Source organism: Aythya fuligula, chromosome 2, assembly GCF_009819795.1.
Source record: "Aythya fuligula isolate bAytFul2 chromosome 2, bAytFul2.pri, whole genome shotgun sequence".
Classification (NCBI taxonomy): domain Eukaryota; kingdom Metazoa; phylum Chordata; class Aves; order Anseriformes; family Anatidae; genus Aythya; species Aythya fuligula.
In genome coordinates, this window is record NC_045560.1 from 39,447,228 (window position 1) to 39,470,994 (window position 23,767).

Sequence of the window (23,767 nt, forward strand, 5' to 3'; positions counted from 1 at the left end):
CTGATATTGATGGCAAACAGGTATTTAACTCAAAAAATAAATCTGTTTAACTACCTATAGACCCATGTTTGAAATGCATAATGTACTAATGTAGGAATAATATGTTCTCAGTTCACAGGGAAGCATGTGTGTAGCATCATTCAAACTTACATTTACAGACTGAGAACAGGGAACAAGCACGTTTTGTTACAGTTATTTTAAAGCAGATAATTAATTTTGCTAAATTGTGTCACTTTTTTGTTTATTTTGTTTTGTTTGTTTTGTATAGAAGTTTCTAATGTTGTGATCTGGGAGGGCTGGTACATCAGCTCTCCTACAAAGAGAGGCAAGAGTCTCTTCGTCTGTGGAGTGAGAGATGCCCTTAACTTGCCAGAGGTTATCATGTGAAACAAATGATCAAGACTATTAAGTCTTTGAAGATTCTTATTCAGGGTGCATGCTCTTTGCAAAACTTCACAAATAGTTTATAAATCACGCTACTACAATATGATGAGTTTTATCACTTCTTTTACAGCTGGAAACTGTATGTCTGATATCCATAAGTATGTCTTATCTGGAAAACAGACAAGTTTTTGCAGCAATTAAAGGGGAAAAATAATAAAAGAACCTGCACACAACTGTACTGCTAATAAAATCGCACGCTTCTCAATCAGAACCATTCATTTCCTTAGCAACACAAAAGACAAACCTTGTATATGCTGCACTGATGCTTCCCTAGCTTGTAGCCAAGGTAGGTTAAAGAAACATTTGAAATAATAAATGTTATTTGAAAGTTCCTTTTGAAGAAAATACTATAAGTTGCCAAAGTACCGCTCTTTTACAAGAGGATGTTTGTTCATATATATGAAAGAATGATTTGGGGTACCAGTTTCATTATTCTGATATCAGTACCATTTAGTACCATGGAGATGCATCTTTCCACAACTACTCTGTACAACTTTCTACCAATTTCAGTTTCTGGAAGAATGGTCTTTTCGGTGATGATCACACCTGAAGTTACATTAAATGAAGAAATGTCTTAAACTGTCAGTGAAATAATCAAATATTTAAGTCTCCTAAGGCCTCTTTCTGGTCAATATATGAACAAGAACAACAACAAAAAACACCTTAAAATAAAATAAATAGTAATGAATTCTTCAAACCAGGACTTGAAAAAATTAGTAGCATATTAGCTTAACTATTAATATCGAAAATAAATATGTTTTTACTCAGTTCACATAATCAGAGGTAAATTTAAAAATAAATAAGTAAATAGAAAACAAGATCAAAAGTACCACAGTCTCCTTTCCTTGATAAAATATCAGATCTTTTTTCTCAATTCAGAGACTGCCCAAATGTGTAGTAATAACCTTGAAAAAGATAAGTATATTCTTCAAACTGGTAGTAAAAGACTCAATAGGTAGGAGGGTGGGCTCAGTCACTGGAAAGCACTCCCTGTCAACCATAAACAAGCAGGCACACAATAGCTGTTGCTCAGAGAATGATGACACACTACCAAAAGAAGATAAATGTACTCCTGAATATTTAAGTCCGGAAATGTCAGCAGTATATCTCATGAGTTCCATAATGACAGCCATCTTGATTAGATAGTGTCCATGGTATCTGAGGAAGGCAAAACCAATAAGTTTAGAGTAGATCCACTAGAGTTCAGAAAAGAAACTGCTGTTTTCTAACTTTCTTTTAGTATTTTTTCTTGCATAAACAGCAGCAGGTAACAAACTGAATAAAAATAATGGAGACAGAGTTGCAAGATAATACAAAATATAATGGCCTGTTCTGGATGAACCAGCACAGTATCCACAACACTTGGATATTTTTTTTCCTTTGTACCACTGTTTTTCCCCTCGGTATTCTCATTTCAAAGACTGACTCTGAAGTGTCCTGCAACATACTAGAAAGACTAAGGAAAGAATGAGACAGAGATTTCTAGTCACAGATGGTTCTTCTAGACTATTACTGATCAACCAATACATAACACAAAATATGTGTTCACAAAAACACTGTTAATTATGAAGTAGGAGTGGGTTAATTCAAAAATTTATTTATTTTATTCCTTTGTTTAATGCTAAGAATTGTTAAATGCTTAAAATAAAATGACAGTGGGAAGGTAGTGATGAAGCAGGGTTCACAGTTCTTCAAGGCAACCAGGGACCTTGATTTGGAGAAAAACTACTGGATAATTAATAGGCAGCCTAGTGACAATTCAGCATTTATGAACAGCTATCACAGTAGACAGCTTGAAGGATACTCTGACCTAGGAAAAATGGAACTATAGAGGAGAATCTCAAATATCTGTACAGTCAGAGCACATTTGAAACATCATCTACAACAGTAATAAAAGTGGAGTTTAAAGGTTAAAATTTGCAGTAGCAGGCTGGGTAATTTTCCTTTAAATTTATCCAAACACACTAGTTAAGTGCAATTTTGTACCAAGAATCACTTCTTGCCTTTCAAACAACTTTTTGAGCCTTAAATGTGTACCCTGACTTCAACTCAATGAAGCATTTGGATATCTCTCAAAATCATGAAAAGAAGATGCAGTCCCTGTTCAAGTGGTGGTTGGACCCCCAAATATGGCAAGGCCACTGGTTCAGGGTTTTTGTCAATATGAACTGTACAACTACTCCATTAGTTTCCGTGTTGGACTTCCACTCATAAGGGGTTAATTCACTTTCTCCAATTGGTGGTGCAGTTGCCATGTTCGTTGTTGATATCTGGAGCAGGGGATCTGCAGGATCTATGACACAGTATATGCCTCAGGCTGGTAAACTACAGTGAGAAAACAGTAAGTGAAATGAAAGCCCTCTTAGTTCCCCCCTTCGTCTTGGTAATCAGTGCCTGACTATCCAGGTACTGTGCATGAATTTATCTAAATTTAAACAAACAAACAAACAAACAAAAACACACCCCAAAAAACAAACAAACAAAAAAAAAAAACTATCCTTTGTGCTTTCAGAGGAAAAAAAAAAACAGGAAATAAAAAAAAGAAAAAAAAAATAGATGGATTAGCAATTGTGGATTTTCATTTTGGAGGTGTCATTCTTAAGTTTATTTTTGTCATTTTTAAGTTTATTGCCACAAAGGCAATTTTTATTGGGTTAAAAGTTCCAAAATCTTATAAGCTTGAAGTATAAAAGCTGTTTCATGTCACAAGATACTGCCATTGACGCTACTGGTCTTCCCCAGGTAGCATGTTCCCAGCTGCTGTGAGCACTGTTACTCCTGTGCAAGAACTTGAGGTGTCCCCACTAGTCATAAATCAAATTACGCAGCTGAAGCTCACTTACATTATTCATATTCTACAGCAGAGACAATACACTAACCCCCCCTCTAGAGCATTCCCCTGCCCCGGTGACCTAACAAAAAACTAGGAATCACATGAAGGATAAATGTGACAAGATTTGCCATTTATTTCAAGCACCATCAATGGCTGCTGATATTTCCTTATAATTATAAACAGGAAAAAGTATTTCCATATTGGAAATATCCAATTATTAAGGACAACTACTGCTAGTGAAATCCATTGGATGGCTGAAGTAGGTAATATGTTGATACAACTTGCAGATGGATCTGCTAAGATGATGTTAGAAACTTGCAGCTATTAAACCAGCAGAGCAGAAAATGAACCAGAAACAGTAAAAAGTAAAATGTAGCAAAGGAAGGGATTAAAACAGCATAGCAGCTGTCTCAGGACTCCCATGATAAGGTGAATGAAATGAAAAGCTCATTTGAAGTCTCTAATGATAGAAAATGGCTATTTGCAAGGAGAAATAAAATAATTTGAAAAGTGTGACAAGTCTTTTTAAAAAAACAAACAAACAAACAAACAAACTTGAATTCTCTGTAATACTCAGCTAGAAATACAGGCTACTGGAATTTATATTAATGTCTACTTTTGGATAAGTGTAGATCTACTGAATTAAATTAGAAGATAGTTCTGAATCTCCTAAAATGCTTATTACATGACTTAAAGCTGACCATAGGTGGAAAAAGAAAAAGAAAACAGTCATAAATTCTGATTGAAAGAAGAAAGAATGCTTAAAAGAAAGCAATTTGGGAATTAAGACATGAATTTCAATTGTGTCATTTAATGTAAATTTTAATAATGACAGAAAAAGAAAATACTAAAGCAGGTGTAAGAATACAAAGAAATTAGTCTTCCAAAGAAATAAAATATCTTTACTTATCTAGAGAATGATATTTGTAAAATAATTCCAAAAGAGTTTAACTAGAATATGTCTACAAAAACTAGTGCCTTGTGATTGCAATGCAAGGTCTGTAATTAGAATCACACAGAATCACAGAACTGTAGGGGTTGGAAGGGACCTCGAAAGATCATCAGGTCCAACCCCCCTGCCAAAGCAGGTTCCTCAGAGCAGGCTAGCCAGGTAGGCGTCCAGACAGGCCTTGAATATCTCCAGAGAAGGAGACTCCACAACCTCCCTAGGCAGCCTGTTCCAATGCTCCATCACCCTCACCGTGAAGTTCTTTTGCATGTCAGTGCGCAACTTCCTGTGCTCTAACTTGCAGCCATTGCCCCTTGTCCTATCCCCACAAACCACTTAGAAGAGGTTGGCTACATCCTTCTGTCCCCCACCCCTCAGATTTTTATATACATTGAGGAGATCCACTCTCAGTCTTCTCCAGGCTGAACAGACCCAGGTCTCTCAGCCTGTCTTCATAGGGAAGATGCTCCAGGCCCCGTATCATCTTTGTGGCCCTCCGCTGGACTCTTTCCAGGAGATCCCTGTCTTTCTTGTACTGGGGAGCCCAGAACTGGACACAGTACTCCAGGTGAGGCCTGACCAGGGCAGAGTAGAGGGGGAGGATCACCTCCCTTGACCTGCTGCCCATGCTCCTTTTAACGCACACCAGGATCCCATTAGCCCTCTTGGCTACAAGGGCACAGTGCTGGATCATGGTCAACCTGTCGTCCACCAGGACCCCCAGGTCCTTCTCCTCAGAGCTCCTCTCCAGCAGGTTGTCCCCCGGCCTGTACTGATACTTCGGGTTGTTCCTTCCCAGGTGCAGGACTCTACACTTGCTCTTATTAAATCTCATTTGGTTTCTTCCTGCCCATCTCTCCAGCTGGTTCAGGTCTCGCTGAATGGCAGCACAGCCTTCTGGCATGTCAGCCACTCCTCCCAGCTTTGTGTCGTCAGCATACTTGCTGAGGGCAGACACTATTCCCTGATCAAGGTCGTCGATGAAGATGTTGAACAAGACCGGACCCAGGACCGACCTCTGGGGAACACCGCTAGTCACAGGCCTCCAGCCAGACTCTGCTCCTCCGATCACCACCCTCTGAGCTCGGCCAGTCAGCCAGTTCTCAACCCACCTTGCCGTCCACTCATCTATCCCACACTTTCTCAGCTTTGCTAGTAGGATGTCATGGGAGACAGTATCGAAAGCCTTGCTAAAGTCAAGATAGATTACATCCACTGTATCCATCCATCTACCCAGCTGGTGATGCCATCATAAAAGGAAACAAGGTCGGTCGAGCACAACTTTCCCTTGGTGAATCCATGCTGACTACTCCTCATAACCTTCTTCTCTTCCAATTGCTTGGAGATGGCATCCAGAACAAGCTGCTCCAATACCTTTCCAGGGACAGAGGTGAGACTGACTGTCCTGTAGTTTCCCAGATCCTCCTTCCTGCACTTCTTGAAGACTGGAGTGACATTGGCTTTTCTCCAGTCTTCAGGCACCTCACCTGTTCTCCGGGACCTTTCGAAGATGATAGAGAGCGGTTCAGCGATCACATCTGCCAGCTCCCTTAGCACACGCGGATGCATCCCATCGGGACCCATGTATCTGTGTGCGTTGAGCCCACTCAGACGCCCCCGAACCACTCTCACATCCACCAGGGGGGAGCCCTCCATTTCCCAGACACTTTGTCCTATTGCCAGGGGTGAGGAGTCCTGGGGGAGTGTCCTTGAAGCAAAGAAAGCATTCAGTATCTCTGCCTTCTCAGCGTCTCCCATTCAGGACACCCATTCAGCAAGGGATCCACATTATCCCTAGTTTGCTAGGGATCTCTTGCTGTTTACATACTTGAAAAAAAACCTCTAATTATCCTTTATCTCTTTTGCAAGCCTCATCTCTAGGTGGGCTTTACCCTTCCTCGTCGCATCCCTGCAGGACCTGACAACACATCTATACTCCTCCCAAGAGGACAGGCCCTTTTTCCACATTTCATAGACCTTCCTCTTCCTTTCTATCTTATTGATGAGCTCCTTGCTCATCCACATGGATTTCTTGCCCCCTTTCCCCGATTTCCTATTCTTCGGGATGCACCGACCCTGAGCATGGAATAAGTGCTGCTTAAATGTAGCCCAGCTCTCATAAGCACCCTTGCCTTCTAGCAACCTATCCCATGAGATACTCCCAAGCAGGTCCCAGAAGAGGTCGAAGTTGGCTCTTCGAAAGTCCAGGGTAGCAATCCTGCTTTTAGCCTTACTTCCTTTGCCTAGTTCCATCTGGAACTCCACCATCTCGTGGTCGCTGCATCCCAAGCTGCCCCCAACCTTCACATCCCTAACAAGGCCATCCCTGTTGGTAAGAACGAGGTCCAGGAGCACCCCCTGCCTCATCGGCTCCTCCACCACTTGCGTCAGAAAATTGTCCTCAACACATTGTAGGAACCTTTTGGACTGCTCATGCCTGGCCGAGTTGCTTACCCAGCAGATGTCTGCGTAATTGAAGTCCCCCATGAGGACCAGCACTCATGATCGTGAGGCTACTAGCAGCTGCTCGTAGAAGGCCTCATCGACTTCCTCCTCCTGATCTGGAGACCTGTAGTAGAACCCCACCATCACATCTCCCATACCAGCCCACCCTTTAATTATTACCCGCAAGCTCTCCACTTGTCCTTCACCCTCCCCCAGCTGGAGCTGGGTACACTTTAATTGCTCCCTCACACAAAGTGAAACCCCAACCCCTCACTTCCCCAGCCTGTCTTTCCTAAAAAGGACATAGCCCTCAATGACAGCATTCCAGTCATGCGAACTGTCCCACCACGTCTCAGTGATCGCAATGAGATCATGGCCCTGTGACTGAACACAGCTCTCGAGCTCATCCTGTTTATTTCCCATGCTCCATGCACTGGTGTACAGGCACTTTAGGGAAGCAGCAGATGCAGTTACCCCTGGGGGGATGCAAGAAGGAGATACTGAATGGGGGATCGGGAACGCTACCTTCTCTGAGGAACCCTCAGACAATCCTATGGGAGAGCTCAGAAGTGTTTCCCTGTCTTCAACAGTGACAGTAGTGACGACTTCCCCCAGCCCTTCTCTTTCACCTTTAGCTCCCCTCCCTTCCCCCATCAAACCTAGTTTAAAGCCCTGGTAATCAGCCCAGAGAGCTTGCTCCCCAACACACTTGCGCCCCACTTGCTCAGTTGGTGGATTAGGCTTAAATCCACTTAATATGTTCGATATTCATGCTGCATCATTCCAGTATCTTAGATAACTTTTACCTTTGCATGTTCTAGAACACTGCAAACACAAAACATCAGCATGCTTAACAATTATCAATCAAATATGCAAACTCATGAAAACAATTTTTGGTAGGAAAGACTGATTTTCTATTAATTTCCATTCATTTCCATTAATTAATTGATCTCATTTACTTCACTACTCAATTTCCATCCCAAGACTGATGTCATGGGGATAGATTTATAATTACTTGAATCATTCTGTTTACCTTTTCTGAATACTGACGCAGCATTTACTTTCTTCTACTCCTGGGTTTTCCAGTGTCTACAGTACACAGAAAACTGTAACAGTTTATGCAGACAGCTCTTTATCTGGTTCTCTTTAAACTTTCAGATATTACTTTTCCTGGTCTTTTGTCTAATTTAGTAATTGTGTTAATATACTTAATGTTGCCATTAGCATGGAAAACATTTAAACATCAAGATTATCATCAAATTGACATAAGTAAGCAAACTGTTTTTTTCTCTTCTCAAATCAAATGTATTAGTTCCCAGTTAGTTCCCAGTTCCCTGTTCCCTAGTTCTTGCAACTCTAAAGAGTGCTTTCCCCCCAAGTCCCCACCCCCGAGCCTATGTTTATTTTTGCATATTTCCTATAATGATATTCTGTAATCCTTACTGTCTTACTTATATAATCTGTTTTAGTTCCTTTGATTAGTTCCTTTGATATTCATTTGGCTGTTAATATGCCATAAAATAAGAGCTTTAATGCTGGCAGACTGCTATTTGATGTATCAGAGTACAGTATGTGCAAAGATGAAATGAGAAATACACAATCATTCTTCAAGATGTTTGAAACCCTATAAGAATTTTGAGAATAAGAGAATCTTAATATACCTATCCTGAAGTTATAGCTATGGTTTGCCTGACCTACGACGTACGAAGAACGGCTGAGGTCACTGGGCCTGTTCAGCCTGGAGAAGAGGAGGCTGAGGGGAGACCTCATCACAGTCTACAACTTCCTTGTAAGGGGGTGTCGAGAGGCAGGAGACCTTTTCTCCATTAACACCAGTGACAGGACCCGCGGGAACGGGGTTAAGCTGAGGCAGGGGAAATTTAGGCTTGACATCAGGAGGGGGTTCTTCACAGAGAGGGTGGTTGCACACTGGAACAGGCTCCCCAGGGAAGTGGTCACTGCACCGAGCCTGTCTGAATTTAAGAAGAGATTGGACTGTGCACTTAGTCACATGGTCTGAACTTTTGGGTAGACCTGTGCGGTGTCAAGAGTTGGACTTGATGATCCTTAAGGGTCCCTTCCAACTCAGGATATTCTATGATTCTACCTATAAGCAAGCTATTTATTATATGGAAAACTACAGTAAGTCCAAGCATCTGGACTAAACGCAATGGCACTAAATGTTTAGCACAGTACATTTACTCATGCTTTCAAACACACTCTTCTTTATTTGTTTTAGGCATGATAAGAATATGACAAGAACCAAAATAAAATAAAATAAATAAAATAAAATGAAAGAAAAGGGGAAAAAAAAAAGTGAAAAATTAAAGACCAGACAAACTCTTAAACTTCTTAGGACAAGAGACTGCCTTTGACTTAGAAATGTCAAATAAAAACAAACAAACAAACAAAAATATTCAAATAACAACCACTTTCTGTTTCTACTTTGTCCAGACATTATGATGTCAGCATGAAGAAAATGAATCAATTAAATGAAGACATATCTACTCTTCTGTTGCCCTCAAAGCAGAGGTCCCTTGAAAGAATTTCAGACTTGCAAAAACTTCCTGATTCAGGATCAGGAAGTTCAACTCCATTCAAAATCAATCCATAAGCTAACAAAATAAACAATTACATAATAGTAACAGGCTTCTGAATCCGAAGTTTTATAATAAAAACTTAAAAGAGGATCAATATCTGAAATACCATGACTTTTCTGAAATCCCAAAGACTAGAACTGTGGAGCCTTCAAACCTATCCTATTAGCTTGTGTCAATTCCACTCATAACAAAACAAAACACACCATGAAGACTGTGTCATTAAGCAGATGCATGTTACAGTACTTGATATAGTTTTTAGTGTAATGCTCACGAATATCTGATAAACAGAATCTAATAAACTGGAGATTATTCTCAAGATTTCTAGCAGTTGCAGCTATGGGCATGCAGCAAACAAGCTGACATTTCCTTGAGATACTGTGAAAGATCCTATTTAATATTTCAATGGAAAATGTTTTTCATACCTATGAATAACAGCATTGTTAGTACTGGACTTTCATACTGATACAGATGTTGTGACTGACGGTGGTTTCTATCTGCAGGATTATTCAAGCATAAAATTGTTGTCAAGGCAATCCCAATCAAAAGCAGCTGAGTCCACAGAAAACACATGGTGTTCATATGACAAAGCTCTCCGTGTACATAGATGGAAGCAAAGAAGGATTTTATTGTGCATTAATGATCAATTGAGGCGCACATAAATTACTGTAATTTTTATATCGCCAGTTAGCTACACTCAGAAAGAAAGAAAAAGCCCTAGTTCTACATAAAGATCAAAAGAGAGGCTATTGTCTTCCAAATTACCATTGAGCTCTAATGCAAAATTGGTACAACAGTCTGTGGACTGCTGATAACATTTTGTGCTGCAGTTAGCTACAGATTGTATGAAGTGTGGAAAAGTCAAAGCATAGGTGATTTAAAGTGAAAGACATTGTAACACAGTTAAATGTGACTGCTTCGGATTGAATTTTATGAGCATGTGATTAAGAGAATTGATGAGTATGAATCAGTAATCTCTTATTTCCAACCAAATGAGCAAAAAACAAGAGCATCAGGAAATAAGAACACTTTTTGCACACTAAAATTTTTCCTTAAGAGTTTTCATTCAAATAAAATTTGAAAAGGGTCAAATTTTGAATTGGGTGATTGGGAAGCAGGCAATGAAGCCCTCTAACTGGCTTTGGAATGCTTCTGTGTTGTGTTAAGCACCAAGCAATTACTCCTCATTTATTATTTCATGCTTGCAACTTTGGAATGCACCACCCGAATTATCTCAAGTTATGAGATAGCAAGAAGTAATAATCCTTACAAAGCTTCAAGGTCATTGCTATGTTTTGGCACACACTAAAACATTGACTTGTAAAGAAAATCAATTTAGATCTAGGATCTCATGATCCTAAACCCAGAATTAGGCTGCTATTTCTGCTGTGCCCTAAGCGATGCTGAAACGATCTGAAGAAATTACTTGTCCAAACAAGAGTATACTTTATAATATAATAAAGCATAAAGAAACAAAACAACAACTAAATTATACAAGCAGACTGCACTGAAGTGTCTTCTTAGATTAAATATCCTCAATGTAACAATTAAATTTAAAAGGGTATCCAAAGCCTAAGCTGTACTAGCAAATTGCACACTGGGATCGTACATTAAATTGGTTCTGCATCCTCTAGCAGATTTTTATTAGTATTAACTACTATTCTGAATTTTAAATATAGCTGGCATTTAAGTCATTATTAGAATTAGAATTTCTTTCAGTTACAAAAGATTAACAAAAATCTTTTGTACCTAACAACAGCTATATATAAAAATGCTAATAGATAGGCAGTGACACTTTAATTAAATATATCTTAATGGCATACATATATATATGTAAACAGCATGATTTCATCATCTTTCCTTAAGAAAGAAAAAGTTAGTGCAGTTTGCCATTAAGAAGAAAGGATTAAACAAGTCACTCAAATGATAAGGTAGGGTGACTAAACCAAGCAACACTGGAAATAATCCAATAATTCTTAATATATGGAAGCCCTCATAAACCACAAAGCTTAAGTATTACTGAAACAGATGTTTATAATAATAATAATAATAATAATAATAAAAGCTCAAAAGCTAAACGTAAGAGAGATAAAATGAAAGTGGAAACAAAATGAAAAGCAGAGATGAAAGGAAACTGATTTTCATTTTCAAATGGAAGCTCCTTTTCATTACAGTTTCTGGAGCAGGACCAGGAACTGCAAAAATATATCTATCTATAGAGCTAGTGTACACGTGGATTTGACTACATAAGCCATAAAAGAAAGAAAGAAAGGTGTGTTAATCCACTATATTTGAGGAAACAACAGTCAGTCATCTGCCTTGAACCTGAAAAGAAGGACTACTATTGCAAATATGCATGCATATAAACATTCAAGTAATCATATTCAAAAAAACATTTTTTCTTATTTTTAAATGAAACTGCTGCATTACTGGCCAATTATATGCTTTCATTCTATTTTCTATTTTCTATTCTATTCACACAACCAAGTTTCATTTGAACACTACTTTTGAAAACTTTTCCCTACAACTCAGAGCAAAAGTTTTGAATATTAAATAAAGCATCAAAAAAAAAAAAAAAAAAAAAAAAAAAAAAGAATCCTTTCAGTCATTGCTAGAAACCTGAAAGAGACACAAACAGTGCTCTGCTAGGACACGTTGCCTAGGACACCACTGGCTGAATGTAATAACATAAAAATGAAGTTAGTAAACGTAGTAATAGTAAACAATACATACTCCAGCTGCCTACCTTTAACAGGCAATAGTTTTTCTCCAAAGCCTAAAAAATGAGATCAGAAAAAGATTCACGATTTAAAAAAAATAAAATTCAATAAATTCTCTTTTCATCAGTCAGAAATCCAAAATCTATTCAGAAACTTATTAAAATTTTCACTTGACAAATAGTAATAATGTCACCTGATAAATAACCATTTAAAATTAACTGATACAACTCAGATTGTGAACATTAAGTACAAAATTCTTACAGATAAATTCACAATTCAGTTAAAAAGAAACAAAATTTGTGAGAAAAAAATTGGACATCTTGAAGGAATGGGCAATTTGCTCACTGAGGCTGGAATTTGTCTAAGCTAAGTTTAGCCTTTAACTTTTGACCTAGTCACTACAGTTTGTTTCTTTGTTTTTAATAAATACATGCACTTAAATGAAGATAATTACTCTTATGAATTCTTCATTCATCTGGTTTATTTTAGATATGTATTTTAGAATGAGATGAACTGTGCCCTAGACTCCGTTGACAAGATTTCCTCTCACACTAAGGAGAATCCAGTGCAATATGTCATATGCAACTGTCGATGTATATATCTATAGATGGTCAAAGAAGTTCCACATAGGTTCTCAGTAAATATTGTGTTTAAAAAATCATTGTCTTTCTCTCCTTTATATTATCAATAAAACCAAAAGGACAGATATATAGTCTATGCAGTTCAGTGGTTATATTCCGTGAAAACGCTGCATTTGAAGCTTGACTTCTCCATCTCAATATTGGCAGAAGATATACTGGATACTGTTCAATATTATGGCCACTACCTACATATCTACAGACCAATTTCATCTCTGGTGTAAGATGATATAAGGCAACAGGTCTGCTTTAGTTTTTACTCCCAATGTCTGTAGACCCCAGAATGTCTGTCATCCCCCAGAAGCATAGTTAAAGGTTGCAAACAGGTGATAAAACACACTATGGAATTATTAGAAAAGTCACAATACACAAAGACAATACAGTATATAACAGAGCACAAAGTAGATGTAAAAAGATGCATTCAACGAGGTCCCATCAATGATCTTTTATTTTAATTGCATGTAAAATACATTTTATAATAGTAATATATTTTACATAGAATCAATGTGATTTGCCTAATGGGAAACTAGTGCAAACCTATTAAAGCCATGCATTAGGAGAATTTAGAGATCTGCATAAATCTTATGCATTTCCATGTTAATCCTCTTATTCTGCTTGACGTTCTTTACGTTTTTTTTTTTTTGTTGTTGTTTGTTTGTTTTTTTACAGTTTCTTAGTTTTCATTTTTACCAAAACACAAAACAACAATAACAAAACAACACACAAAAGATAATAAAAAAAATGTATGAGCTGGCAGCCCCAGTGGGTTGTGGTCAGCAGCACAAAGGCCAGCTGGAGGACAGTCACTAGTGGCTCCCAGGGATTATTAGTGCTAATACTGTCTTCATTAATGACCCAGACACTGAGATAGAGTGCATCCTCAGCAAGTTTGCAGATGATACAAAACTGGGATGAGTATCTGATACACCAGATGGGTGTGCTGCTATTTAGAGGGACCTGGACAGTCTGAAGAAATAGGATAACAAGAGTCTCTTGAAGCTCAACAAAGGACAATGCAGTCATGAAACTGAGCAGGAATAATGCCATGCACTAGCCTGGGTTGGGGGCTGACTTCCTGGAAAGCATCTTTGTGGAGAAGAACTCAGGGTCCTGGTGAACACCAGGCTAGACAAAATCCAGCAGCATGCCTTTGCCACAAAGAAAGTCAATGGCATCCTGAATTGCATTAGGAAGAATGTTGACAGTACATTGAGGAATGTGATCCTTTCCTTCTAGTCAGCCCTGGTGAGAAACACCTGCAGTGCTTGGTCCAGTTCTGGGATACTCCATACACAAAAGACATGAACACATTGGATCAAGTCCAACAAACAGCCGCAAAGTTGATTAAGGGCTTAGAGCATCTGTTGTATGAGGAGAAGATGAGATCTGGGACTGTTAAGCCTGGAGAAGAACAGCTAAGGGAACTGCTATCCATGTATATAAATACTTTATAAGGTCAGGGGTGGGGGGTAAAGAAGACAGAGCAAGAGACCCTTTTCAGTGGTGCCCAGTGACAGGGCAAGACACAATGGGCACAAAAAGAAATACAAGAGATTAGATTAAGTACCCCATAAAATCCTTTTTACTGTGTGGGTGGTCAAACACTAACAGGTTGCCCAGCAAGGTTGTGAAGATACCCAAAACCTGACTGAACAAGGTAATGATCAGCCTACTCTAGCTGACAGCTCCGAGCTGGAAGGTGAAATAGCTGACATCCAAATGTCCCTTTTAAGGTCTCTTCACTGCAGAGAATTCAAAAATTTTGTCATTCTGTGGCATTAGTACCTTCCAAACTCCAACATATCTTCTTTTTCATGACATCTTCCTTCCTTCCACCTTGACTTGCTACAACATTTCTGATTTCTTTCTCTTCCCTGTCTTCTTCTTTTTTTTTTATCCAAGGCCTTGGCAAACGGGCTTCTCTATCAGTCACCAACCTACTCCACCTTTAACTATTTCAGAGTTAATCCAGCTGGACTGAAATGTTTTTTTCAAAGGTGAGTTGAATCTGCTGACCATCAATAACCTACCATTTCTTAGATAAAAGAAAAAAGTGTTTTGTGAAGGCATGGCTCACTTAAAATTTTCCCACAAAGAACAATTTTCAAATGGGTCAGTAAAAGAAAACTTTCTCCTATGTTATTACCACACTTATATTCAATATATGGATTTAAAAAAAAAAAAAAAAGAAAAAAAAAAAAGAGACAAAGACTGCTATAATGACAGCTTCCAATAATGTTTTTTTCCTTTTTGGAAAGTTCTACTTATTCTTCTCCATTGATAAGAAATGATGGCTGAATTCTCTGCTGAATTAAAAAAATAAAAATAAAGGCCCAAATCTTCAGAATTTAATCCATAATAATGTGAATAATGTGCTTACAGAGAGTCCTTCCTAACTTCAAATAGTTTCTGAAATGATCAATACTCAGACGTATACAATGATACAGAGATACTGTTTTACACGGATATAAACTTGAACACTCACTCTAGATCCAAAAAATCCATGTTCAGGAAAGTGACTTTACTGGACAGGACATATAATTATGATGACAGAATATATATAATTAATATATATATATAATTAATATAATATATATAATTAATAATGACAGAAAACAGTCTAAATATATTCTGAATGGTTTTCCTAAAGTATCAATCCTTACAGCCAATGTGAAGGTGTGAAACATTTTATGAGGAAAACATATATTGACAGAAAACAGGAGGAAATTTTAAAGCTATCACAGACCTTTAATGACTCTGTAGCAGGGAATATATATAAACGTATCATAATATATGCTGAAAATATTCATTTTTGTTATCACCCCTTGAATTGGCTTGTATATTATCACAAAGTGAGCTTGTCTTTGGAATGGTCATACTTTCAGTTTTTCTGTGCTAAGTAACTACAGGTATCACATATAAAATGATAAGTAGAGATGAAAGGAGGATATTAAATAATAGAATGGATAAAGTTCCCACATGCTTAGAATATCATCATCCATTGTGACTGGCAGTATAACTCTTCATGATATTTTATTCCCCCCAAATTCCTCAAGTTCTAGCCTTCTAAATAGTACTTAAAATAGTAAAAAACAAAAACAAACAAATAAACAAAAAAACCTGACATTTACAGAATAAGCAAAATGATCCCATGTTTTTTCCTTAGTACTTATCTTTCACTATAAGGAAATATTTATGAAATTTATTAAGGAGTCTGCTTGGTGGATTGCACAGTCTCCATTATTTATTGCAATAACACATGTTGGCACCATGTCTAACGAAATACAAGTTTGTATACTGTGTAGTCTTTTTTCATAATCTTCAATGCATAGCACTGCCGATTTCCTGATGGTGTTTCATTGCTGGAGTTGCTAAGTGTGCAAAGAACCAGTGAACTGAAATCCTGACCAATGTGCTGTGACTGATGTGTAATTCACCGTTTAACCACTGCTGTGCATGATGGATTGGAGGTGATATGAACATGACCCTATCCTTAGTGTATTTAGGATCAAGTATTAATCTTCAGCACTGAGCATTTTATTTATTTATTTATTTTTTACTTAGGAAAAGTTTTGGTTACAAATGATCACAAGTACAGGTAACAGAACTTATTTCTAGTTATGAATTATGAATTCATAAAATATCTTCATTATTGTAACTATCATCTCAGAACTGCACATTACTATCAGAATATTTGACTTTTAGAGTGATCATTTATAAATAGCAAATGCAGTGCAGCATGTTCTGATGTTTTATTCTGACTTTCAGAAAACATTTTGCTCTTGAAATTTCTATCAAGTAAATATAAAATTTATGAGCTTTTTTTTTTTTTTTTAACTTACAAGGCAGACAATTTCATCCTTTTTATCTACTCAAAATGTTTTTGTTTTTGTTTTCTGATAGTGTGCTTACATACTTGATTCTACAAAGGATAACTTACACCAAGGATATGCCATTCTACTGCCAGTCATATCAATGCAGACCTGTAATAACCATATTTGCCTTTTGATAGAACATGCTGCCTTTCTTTGAATAACAGTAGTTGAATAGGGCTTTTGCCACAAGTTGAACAGTGCTCAGTGTTTTGTGAAACAGTCGGATTTTAGGCTGTTTGTCAACTAATATTAATTTTTTTCTTGTAGAACACTATGGAGGTACTGACCTTCATTTCCAATGTAGGCTACACACATTTACAAAATTAATCTAGGAAGTCACAAGCTTTGTAAAGCTGAGAAAACTCCAGCACAGACCATTGCTCTTGTGGTTAACTAGTTTTGTGATGTTATTTATGCTGATATTAATATTGATTTGTACTACTGACCTTGAATACAAGACAGTTCATATGTCTTGTCAAGGGTCTAATTCAAAGCCTGATGGAGTCAGACTTGTTTTAAGGCACTTTGGATAATCCTCCAAATTTGCACTGAATAAGAAATAAAGTAACTAAAAACAAAAACAACAATAAAAACAGATTTGAGTCATAAAAAAAAAAGCTTCAAATTCTCTCACTTTTTTCTTCTTTTCCTCTAAACACTAGATCATATTTTGTAAACAATAATTCACTTTCCCTCTTACTTTTCTGACTATGGTAACAGATAGCGGCAGAAGAAACTTGTAAAGATATTTGTATGCTTAGAAATATATATTAAAAAAAAATAATAATAACTTTTGACATTTCCCGTCTTTGTTCCATTCTTCCATACTTCATTTCTTTCCTAATAGAAACATCATCTCTCTTACTGTTCTGGTCACAGTAAAGAGGATGAACTTTTACAGGTATTTGTATGTTTAGAAACACATATATTTAAATAACTTTTACATTCCCCCCTTTGTCCCTATGCTTCATATCTTTCATCGTAGAAACAAAAATACTTGGAATATTTTCCATATTTATTTATTTATTTGAAACAAACACAACAATATTGCAATAACAATTTTTTTAAGCAATGCTATTATTGTTAGGATATAAATCTCCATTAAAATATATGCTGTGTATAACAAAGGTCTATACCAAATAAAGAGAGACAGATACTTGGGAAGGTATCTGCCTATAACAAATACAGCAAAAATGTAATCTAAAGAAAATATTGCACATCTGCAAGGTACTTTTTTTTTTGTTTGTTTTTACTATAGTTGGCTAGTACACACCTATTTACAGTGCTAAACTTACTGAATCAGGAGAAGTGGTTCCAAGTGAACAGCTTTCAGCATCAGTAGTCTCTGCTTTTTCACAGCTTTGGCTTTTTTGCTGTTGCAGTGTTTGACTTGTTTGGTAAAGGGGGGGGGGGGGGGGGGGGGGGGGCTGGTTATGAGTAAATATGCAAACTGTAAACCTTCATACAGAGAAAAACAAAAGCAGTCATACCTTGTGTGATACTAGACTACATTTCAATGAATTTACAACCTTCCTTTGAAATTTCCAGTAGAGTAACAAAATATTTAAAATGTGAGCTTAATCAAATCCTGTTGACTTCACCAAATACTTTCAAATACTTTTCAAAGGAACTTTATTTATTTATTTATTTATTTTGCAAAGGAATACCCATCCAATAATTTAAAGGATATGATTTCAGTCTGAAGACTCATTTAAACAAAATAATTATCATCAACATCACTTACCTGATCATGTGGCATAAAGATTATACAGCTAGTTTCCAGCTCAAAACCATGCAATAGCCATTAAAAAAAAAAATGCAATGTTTGAAATTTATGGAAACTAGGTTTATACTAACTACTTTTCAAGAGGCTTCTGAACACAGTGTAATTTGCTGCATTATTTGTGGTTAGAATAAACCATCCATAAGCAATAATACATAGAGTGGTGCTGTGCATAGACTATGAGGTTTAGACCAGTTGATATGTAATAGTTCAGTTGCTATAAAAATTAATCAAATCATAAGTATTGCATTCTATCCTAAAGAATAACAAGCCTCTTTTCATAGAGAGAAATTGGACTGTCATACTCTCACCAGCAAACTGAAAGGACTAAAAGAAATCAGTATCACACAGAAAGATGGATCAAGCATGAATCAATGTAGCAAGCACATAACCAAACAGACATGGAATTAAACAACGAAAAAACAACAACAACAAAAAAAGACCAACAAAGATTGTCGCTTAACCTGTTTTGTCAGAGCTGGTATTGATGGTATTGGTAGTGATGGAAGTGAAGGTAGTCTTTGCGCTGTCCTTGGTAGTAACAGATTTCTGCTTATTTTTCATGGCTTCCAGTGCTTTGAGCTTCTTGGCATGTTTAGTGCCTTTGTAGTGGGCCGCAGCCTGGCTCTACAAAGGAGAACAAAATGAACCATGCAATCAGGCTCATTTCTAAACTGGTATTCTCTGTATTAGTACAAATACAGACTACCTTTCAATAATGGGTACCACTAACATTATCCAAGTACTGACCAAACAGAAAACTGTATTTAGAATGATGCTTGGAAAACAATGGAAAAAAATACTAAAACATCTGCAATCCAATGAATACAGTATATTACTGTATAACAATTTTACTTACAGACCAAAATAAGATTGTTTTAGTATACTATGCTTAAAACATGTATCTTTATCAGCTTTTCTATCAAGATTTTTTTTTTTTTTTTTTTGCATTAAAAAATTAATAATTCTCAGGCAATGGGGAAGAAAACACTATCCTCCCAGTAGCTTTTGACTTTTCCAATTCCTCTTAGAATCTAGAGATTTTGCTAAAGGCTCCTTCAAAGAACAGTTTCCATTTAACAGTGGTATCAGGAACTTCTCTAATGAAAAGCAAAGACCAAACTACCCAAAGCCAAACAAACAAACAAAAAAACACAGCGAAATATAAACCACACTCTTCAAAGTCCATCACCAAAGATTTAACTGCAATTATCTGGCTTTCTTAATAAATAAATACATATGTTCCAGTGTTTGAAATTCAAAGCCAGGAACATCCTTTTTAAGCAGAAACCTCACAAATATGTCTTGGCTACATGATATTAAGCTAAAATAGATTTGTACATGCATTGCTATTGAGATTTATGTATTACACTGAAAAGGATTATGCTGAAAGAACTCTTATTGTAAGAGTTAATAGCAACATTTCTTCATTTAATTTATGTTGTATGTATATTTTAAGAATAGTATTTAAGTATAGGATTAAACCTTACTAAAAAAGACATTGGAATTAATATGAATAATCAGAGGTTGTTTTTTTTACCTCTAATATTTAAATTCTTAGAAAAATACTCCTCCAATTAATAAAATAATAATTTGATAAAATCTGTATATTTTTTATTGCTGAAATTCAAACTTAATTGAAAGCAACTCCTTTCCTAGTTGAAGGACATTATTGAGACCCTAGGAAAATAATTAAAATTTAACTACAACAGAAATTAATAAAATAAAAGCAACTATGCTGGGTCAGCCCAAGGATACATTAAAGTCAGTATTTTATTTCTGACATGAAACAACTGCAGATGCTTAGAGAGAACATATAAGGTAAACACTTTGTATTGTGGAATCACAAGAAGAAATAAACATGTATGTCAATTAGGAGCTACAAACTCAAAGAGTCAGAGGGATAAAATGACACAGTCATCAATTCACTAAGCCATTTGTACAGGTGCAAGATGCCTGCATTATCTGGTACCTGTTAGTCATTATACCTTTACTTAATGCTGCCCTGTGCTGAATTCTAGGATGTGAGGAAGTTCTAGTGAATATCACAATAAGAGTTTTGATTAATTAATCTCGAGATTTATGGTTTTCAGTATTCATGAAAAGTCATGTTTCCTTCCAGATGCCTGAGATTTGAGAAGCTCAAGGTGAGAAGAAGTGAGAGACCTTATCTAAACTAATAAACACACATAAATGTATGTGTATGTACACATAGAAATACATACACACACATGCTCTTGTATATCGAGATGCATCATTCAGTTTGGTTGAAAAGCCAGTTTCTTTGTATCTAAAATAATGTAAACATTATAGTAGGTACCCTTATTGAAAGAACACTGGACAGTGAAGTTATTAATTAGAAACAACTTGGACAGAAACAGCACAATCATGCACCTTTTACAATTCCCAACACGTAACATCAAGACATACTGTAAGCCAGATACAAACAGTCAAGAGATGTTAATTACTGTAAAACTGAAAGACCAGTGTCAGGTTATGACGATGCATTAAAAATGACATTATAAAGTACATCTTTATGATACTATCCTGTCAACTGTTTTTACAGTTTCTAGTCAAAATGAATTACCAGTCAGCTTCAGTTTCTGAGTGCACTTGTTTTCCCTAACTAATAGTGTCATCCTTCAAATATCAGAAAAGTAGTCAGAACATGATCCTTAATACTAGATGATGAATACCAATTTTAGTTTGATATGCAGCTCAAGTTTCTTCACAGACTTACTGGTAGAACACAACCAGGTTTATGCCTCCTGCATCCACTCTTCGCTCCAAATTCTCACAGCTACAGCTCCACAAAACTCAACCTAAGCAGAGTTTTGGATGCACAAGGAATATAAAATAAGGCCCTATGTAGAAAGTGGTGACCTTTTCAGTATTCTGAAATACATTAATGAAAACATTCCAAAGTAGAAAAATGTTGCTTAAACTTACAGGTACAGTGGCTGTTACGAAAAGTTCTCCATTGCTCACTTCCCACTGATCACTGACAGTTTACCTAACCTCTAGAGATTTTTACTTGCAAGAGTGGGGTGGGAGAAATGGAAAAATATCCATAAATATCTTTTCAACATGGCAACATAAAATATGGTACTATCATTCCTTGCAGCCATAAGAGAACTAAAATAATCCTCACTACTTAAATGACATTTACTTGTAGCTTATAAAATTCATTACTTAAAATAGTATTTGCTGTCAGCCTAAATAATAATAAATAAAAAATGATCATAAATTACAATTTTCCCTATTTTATCTTAATATTTTAATATTTTATCTTAATATTATCTTATGTGTATATATGTCTTAACAACTTGTGCAACAAGTTGTGCTCAGACAAGTTATAAGCAGAGGATACATAAAACCAAGAATCTACTGAATTTAGTGGGAATCAAGGGAAGATTTCCCTTTACGTTTCTTATAAAGGAGTAGTGAATTTTATAATTGTTCATCTCGGTGAAAGCCAACCTCCTTTGAGAAACAGCTGTTTAGTCTAAAAAAACAGATGTTCTCTCAAGCAACAGAGATTCAGGACAATCCTAAAATGAAAACTCTCATATTATTAGAGAACGCTTGGTAATCACAAACATCTCTCCTAAAAGTCATCTAATATTATTTTCTTTTTCTTTTTATGATTAAAACATCATCAGAATAATACCTTAAGACAGACCTTACTTTCTTCTTTCATCACAGTTTCCAACACAGTGTTTTTTTTTCTCACATCACCTTCAGCAAGTTTGTAGATGACACCAAGCTGGGTGGTGCAGTTGATACCAAAGGAAGAGATACCATTCAAAAGGACCTGGACAGGCTGGAGAAGTGGGCCCACGTAAACCGAATAAGGCTCAACAAGTCCAAGTAGAAGGTGCTGTACCAGGGTCAGGGCAATCCCAGATAGGAGTACAGAATGGGAGAACTCATTGAGAGCAGCCATGTGGAGAGAGACTTGGGGGTTATGGTGGAAGAAAGTCTTGACATAAGCCAGCAGCATGCAGTTGCAGCCCAGAAGGCAAACTGTTTCCTGGGCTGCATTAAAAGAGGCGTGATCAGCAGAGCAGGGGAGGTGATTGTGACCCTCTACTTTGCCCTCATGAGACCCCACCTGCAGTACTGCATTCAGGTTTGGGGCCCCGAGCACAAGGAAGGTTAGAGCAAGCTCAGAGGAGGACCACAAAGATGATCCGAGGGCTGGAGCACCTCTCCTATGAAGAAAGGCTGAGAGAGCCAGGTATGTTCAGCCTGGATAAGAGAAGGCTCCGGGGAGACCTCATTGTGGCTTCTCAGTGCTTAAAGGGGTTTTATAAAAAGGATTGAGAGGGACTCTTTATTTGGGTGAATAATGATAGGACAAGGGGGAATAGTCTAAAATTAAAAGTGAATATAGTTAGATTAGACATTAGGAAGAAATTCTTCACTGTAAAGTTAGTGAGGCACTGGAACAGCTTGCCCAGAGAAGCTGTGGATGCCCTACCCCTGTAGGTGTTCAAGGCCAGGCTGGATGGGGCCTTGGCCATCTGGATCTAGTGGGTGGCATCCCTGCCTATGGCAGGGGTGTCAAAACTATATGACCTTTGAGGTCTCTTCTAACCCAATCCATTCTATAATTCTGTGATCCTCTGATTCCATGTTTGATACACAGAATTATCCCTAGCACTGTGAATACAAGTGTCAGTTGACATGTTACCCAGTCTTAGTCTCATGATGGAACATGAAAAATATGCCAAATATTGCTGCTTTAACATTACAGTGCACTTTAAGGAACTATATCCATTCTTCAAAGAGATGTCAAACAAGAAAGTAAAAGGTATATTATATTACTTTGTATCTGAATTTGAAAACCCATGGATCCTTAACTAAGTTTTGAGAGCTCTGATCCTGAAAATTACATGTGGATAAAATTTATTCTATATGAGTTACATAAAAACCAAAGAAATGGCAAGATGTCTAAATGGCAATTCACTTTTCAAGGTTATTTTTAAAGTCCTGCCTGTTTCAGCAATACATATCAGTTCAAGAATCTCTTTTGCAAAACAAATAATTTCCTCTGGTTCTGCATATCTATGATGAATAATTATTGACCTTTCTAATTCACAGATTTTCTAAACTTGCCAAATTGTTAGAATATAAAAACATATTTGTCTGTGTAAAAAATAAAGTATATATACATATATATATTTATTATAAATACACATGTACATACCATAAAATAATAACAATTCTATATGCAGTTTGTATAGTTACACCTGAGAGCAGTTAGAAATAACAGCCATAGTGTCAAAACTCAGCTGTATTTTCTTTGCTTAAGTGCAATATTGTACCACAATTACCATAAGGACATCACATTACCAAGAAAATTGCAATGTGTAAAATATGATGAGAAAGATATGGAATATTTCAAACAATCCAGACAGTATTCTTGTACAATTACAGTCATCATATCTATACAGCAGTCTTCAAAATACATTTGTCAG

The 23,767-nt window shown here is 36.7% G+C and overlaps 1 protein-coding gene across 1 annotated transcript in view; it reads right to left on the bottom strand.

Moving 5' to 3' along the window:
* ZNF385D (zinc finger protein 385D) overlaps nt 1-23,767 on the bottom strand; it is a 428,814-nt gene that overhangs the window by 46,548 nt on the left and 358,499 nt on the right. The window contains exon 5 of the mRNA XM_032180709.1: nt 18,749-18,911. Coding sequence (XP_032036600.1) covers nt 18,749-18,911 — 163 coding nt within the window. The remainder of the gene's footprint in view (nt 1-18,748; nt 18,912-23,767) is intronic.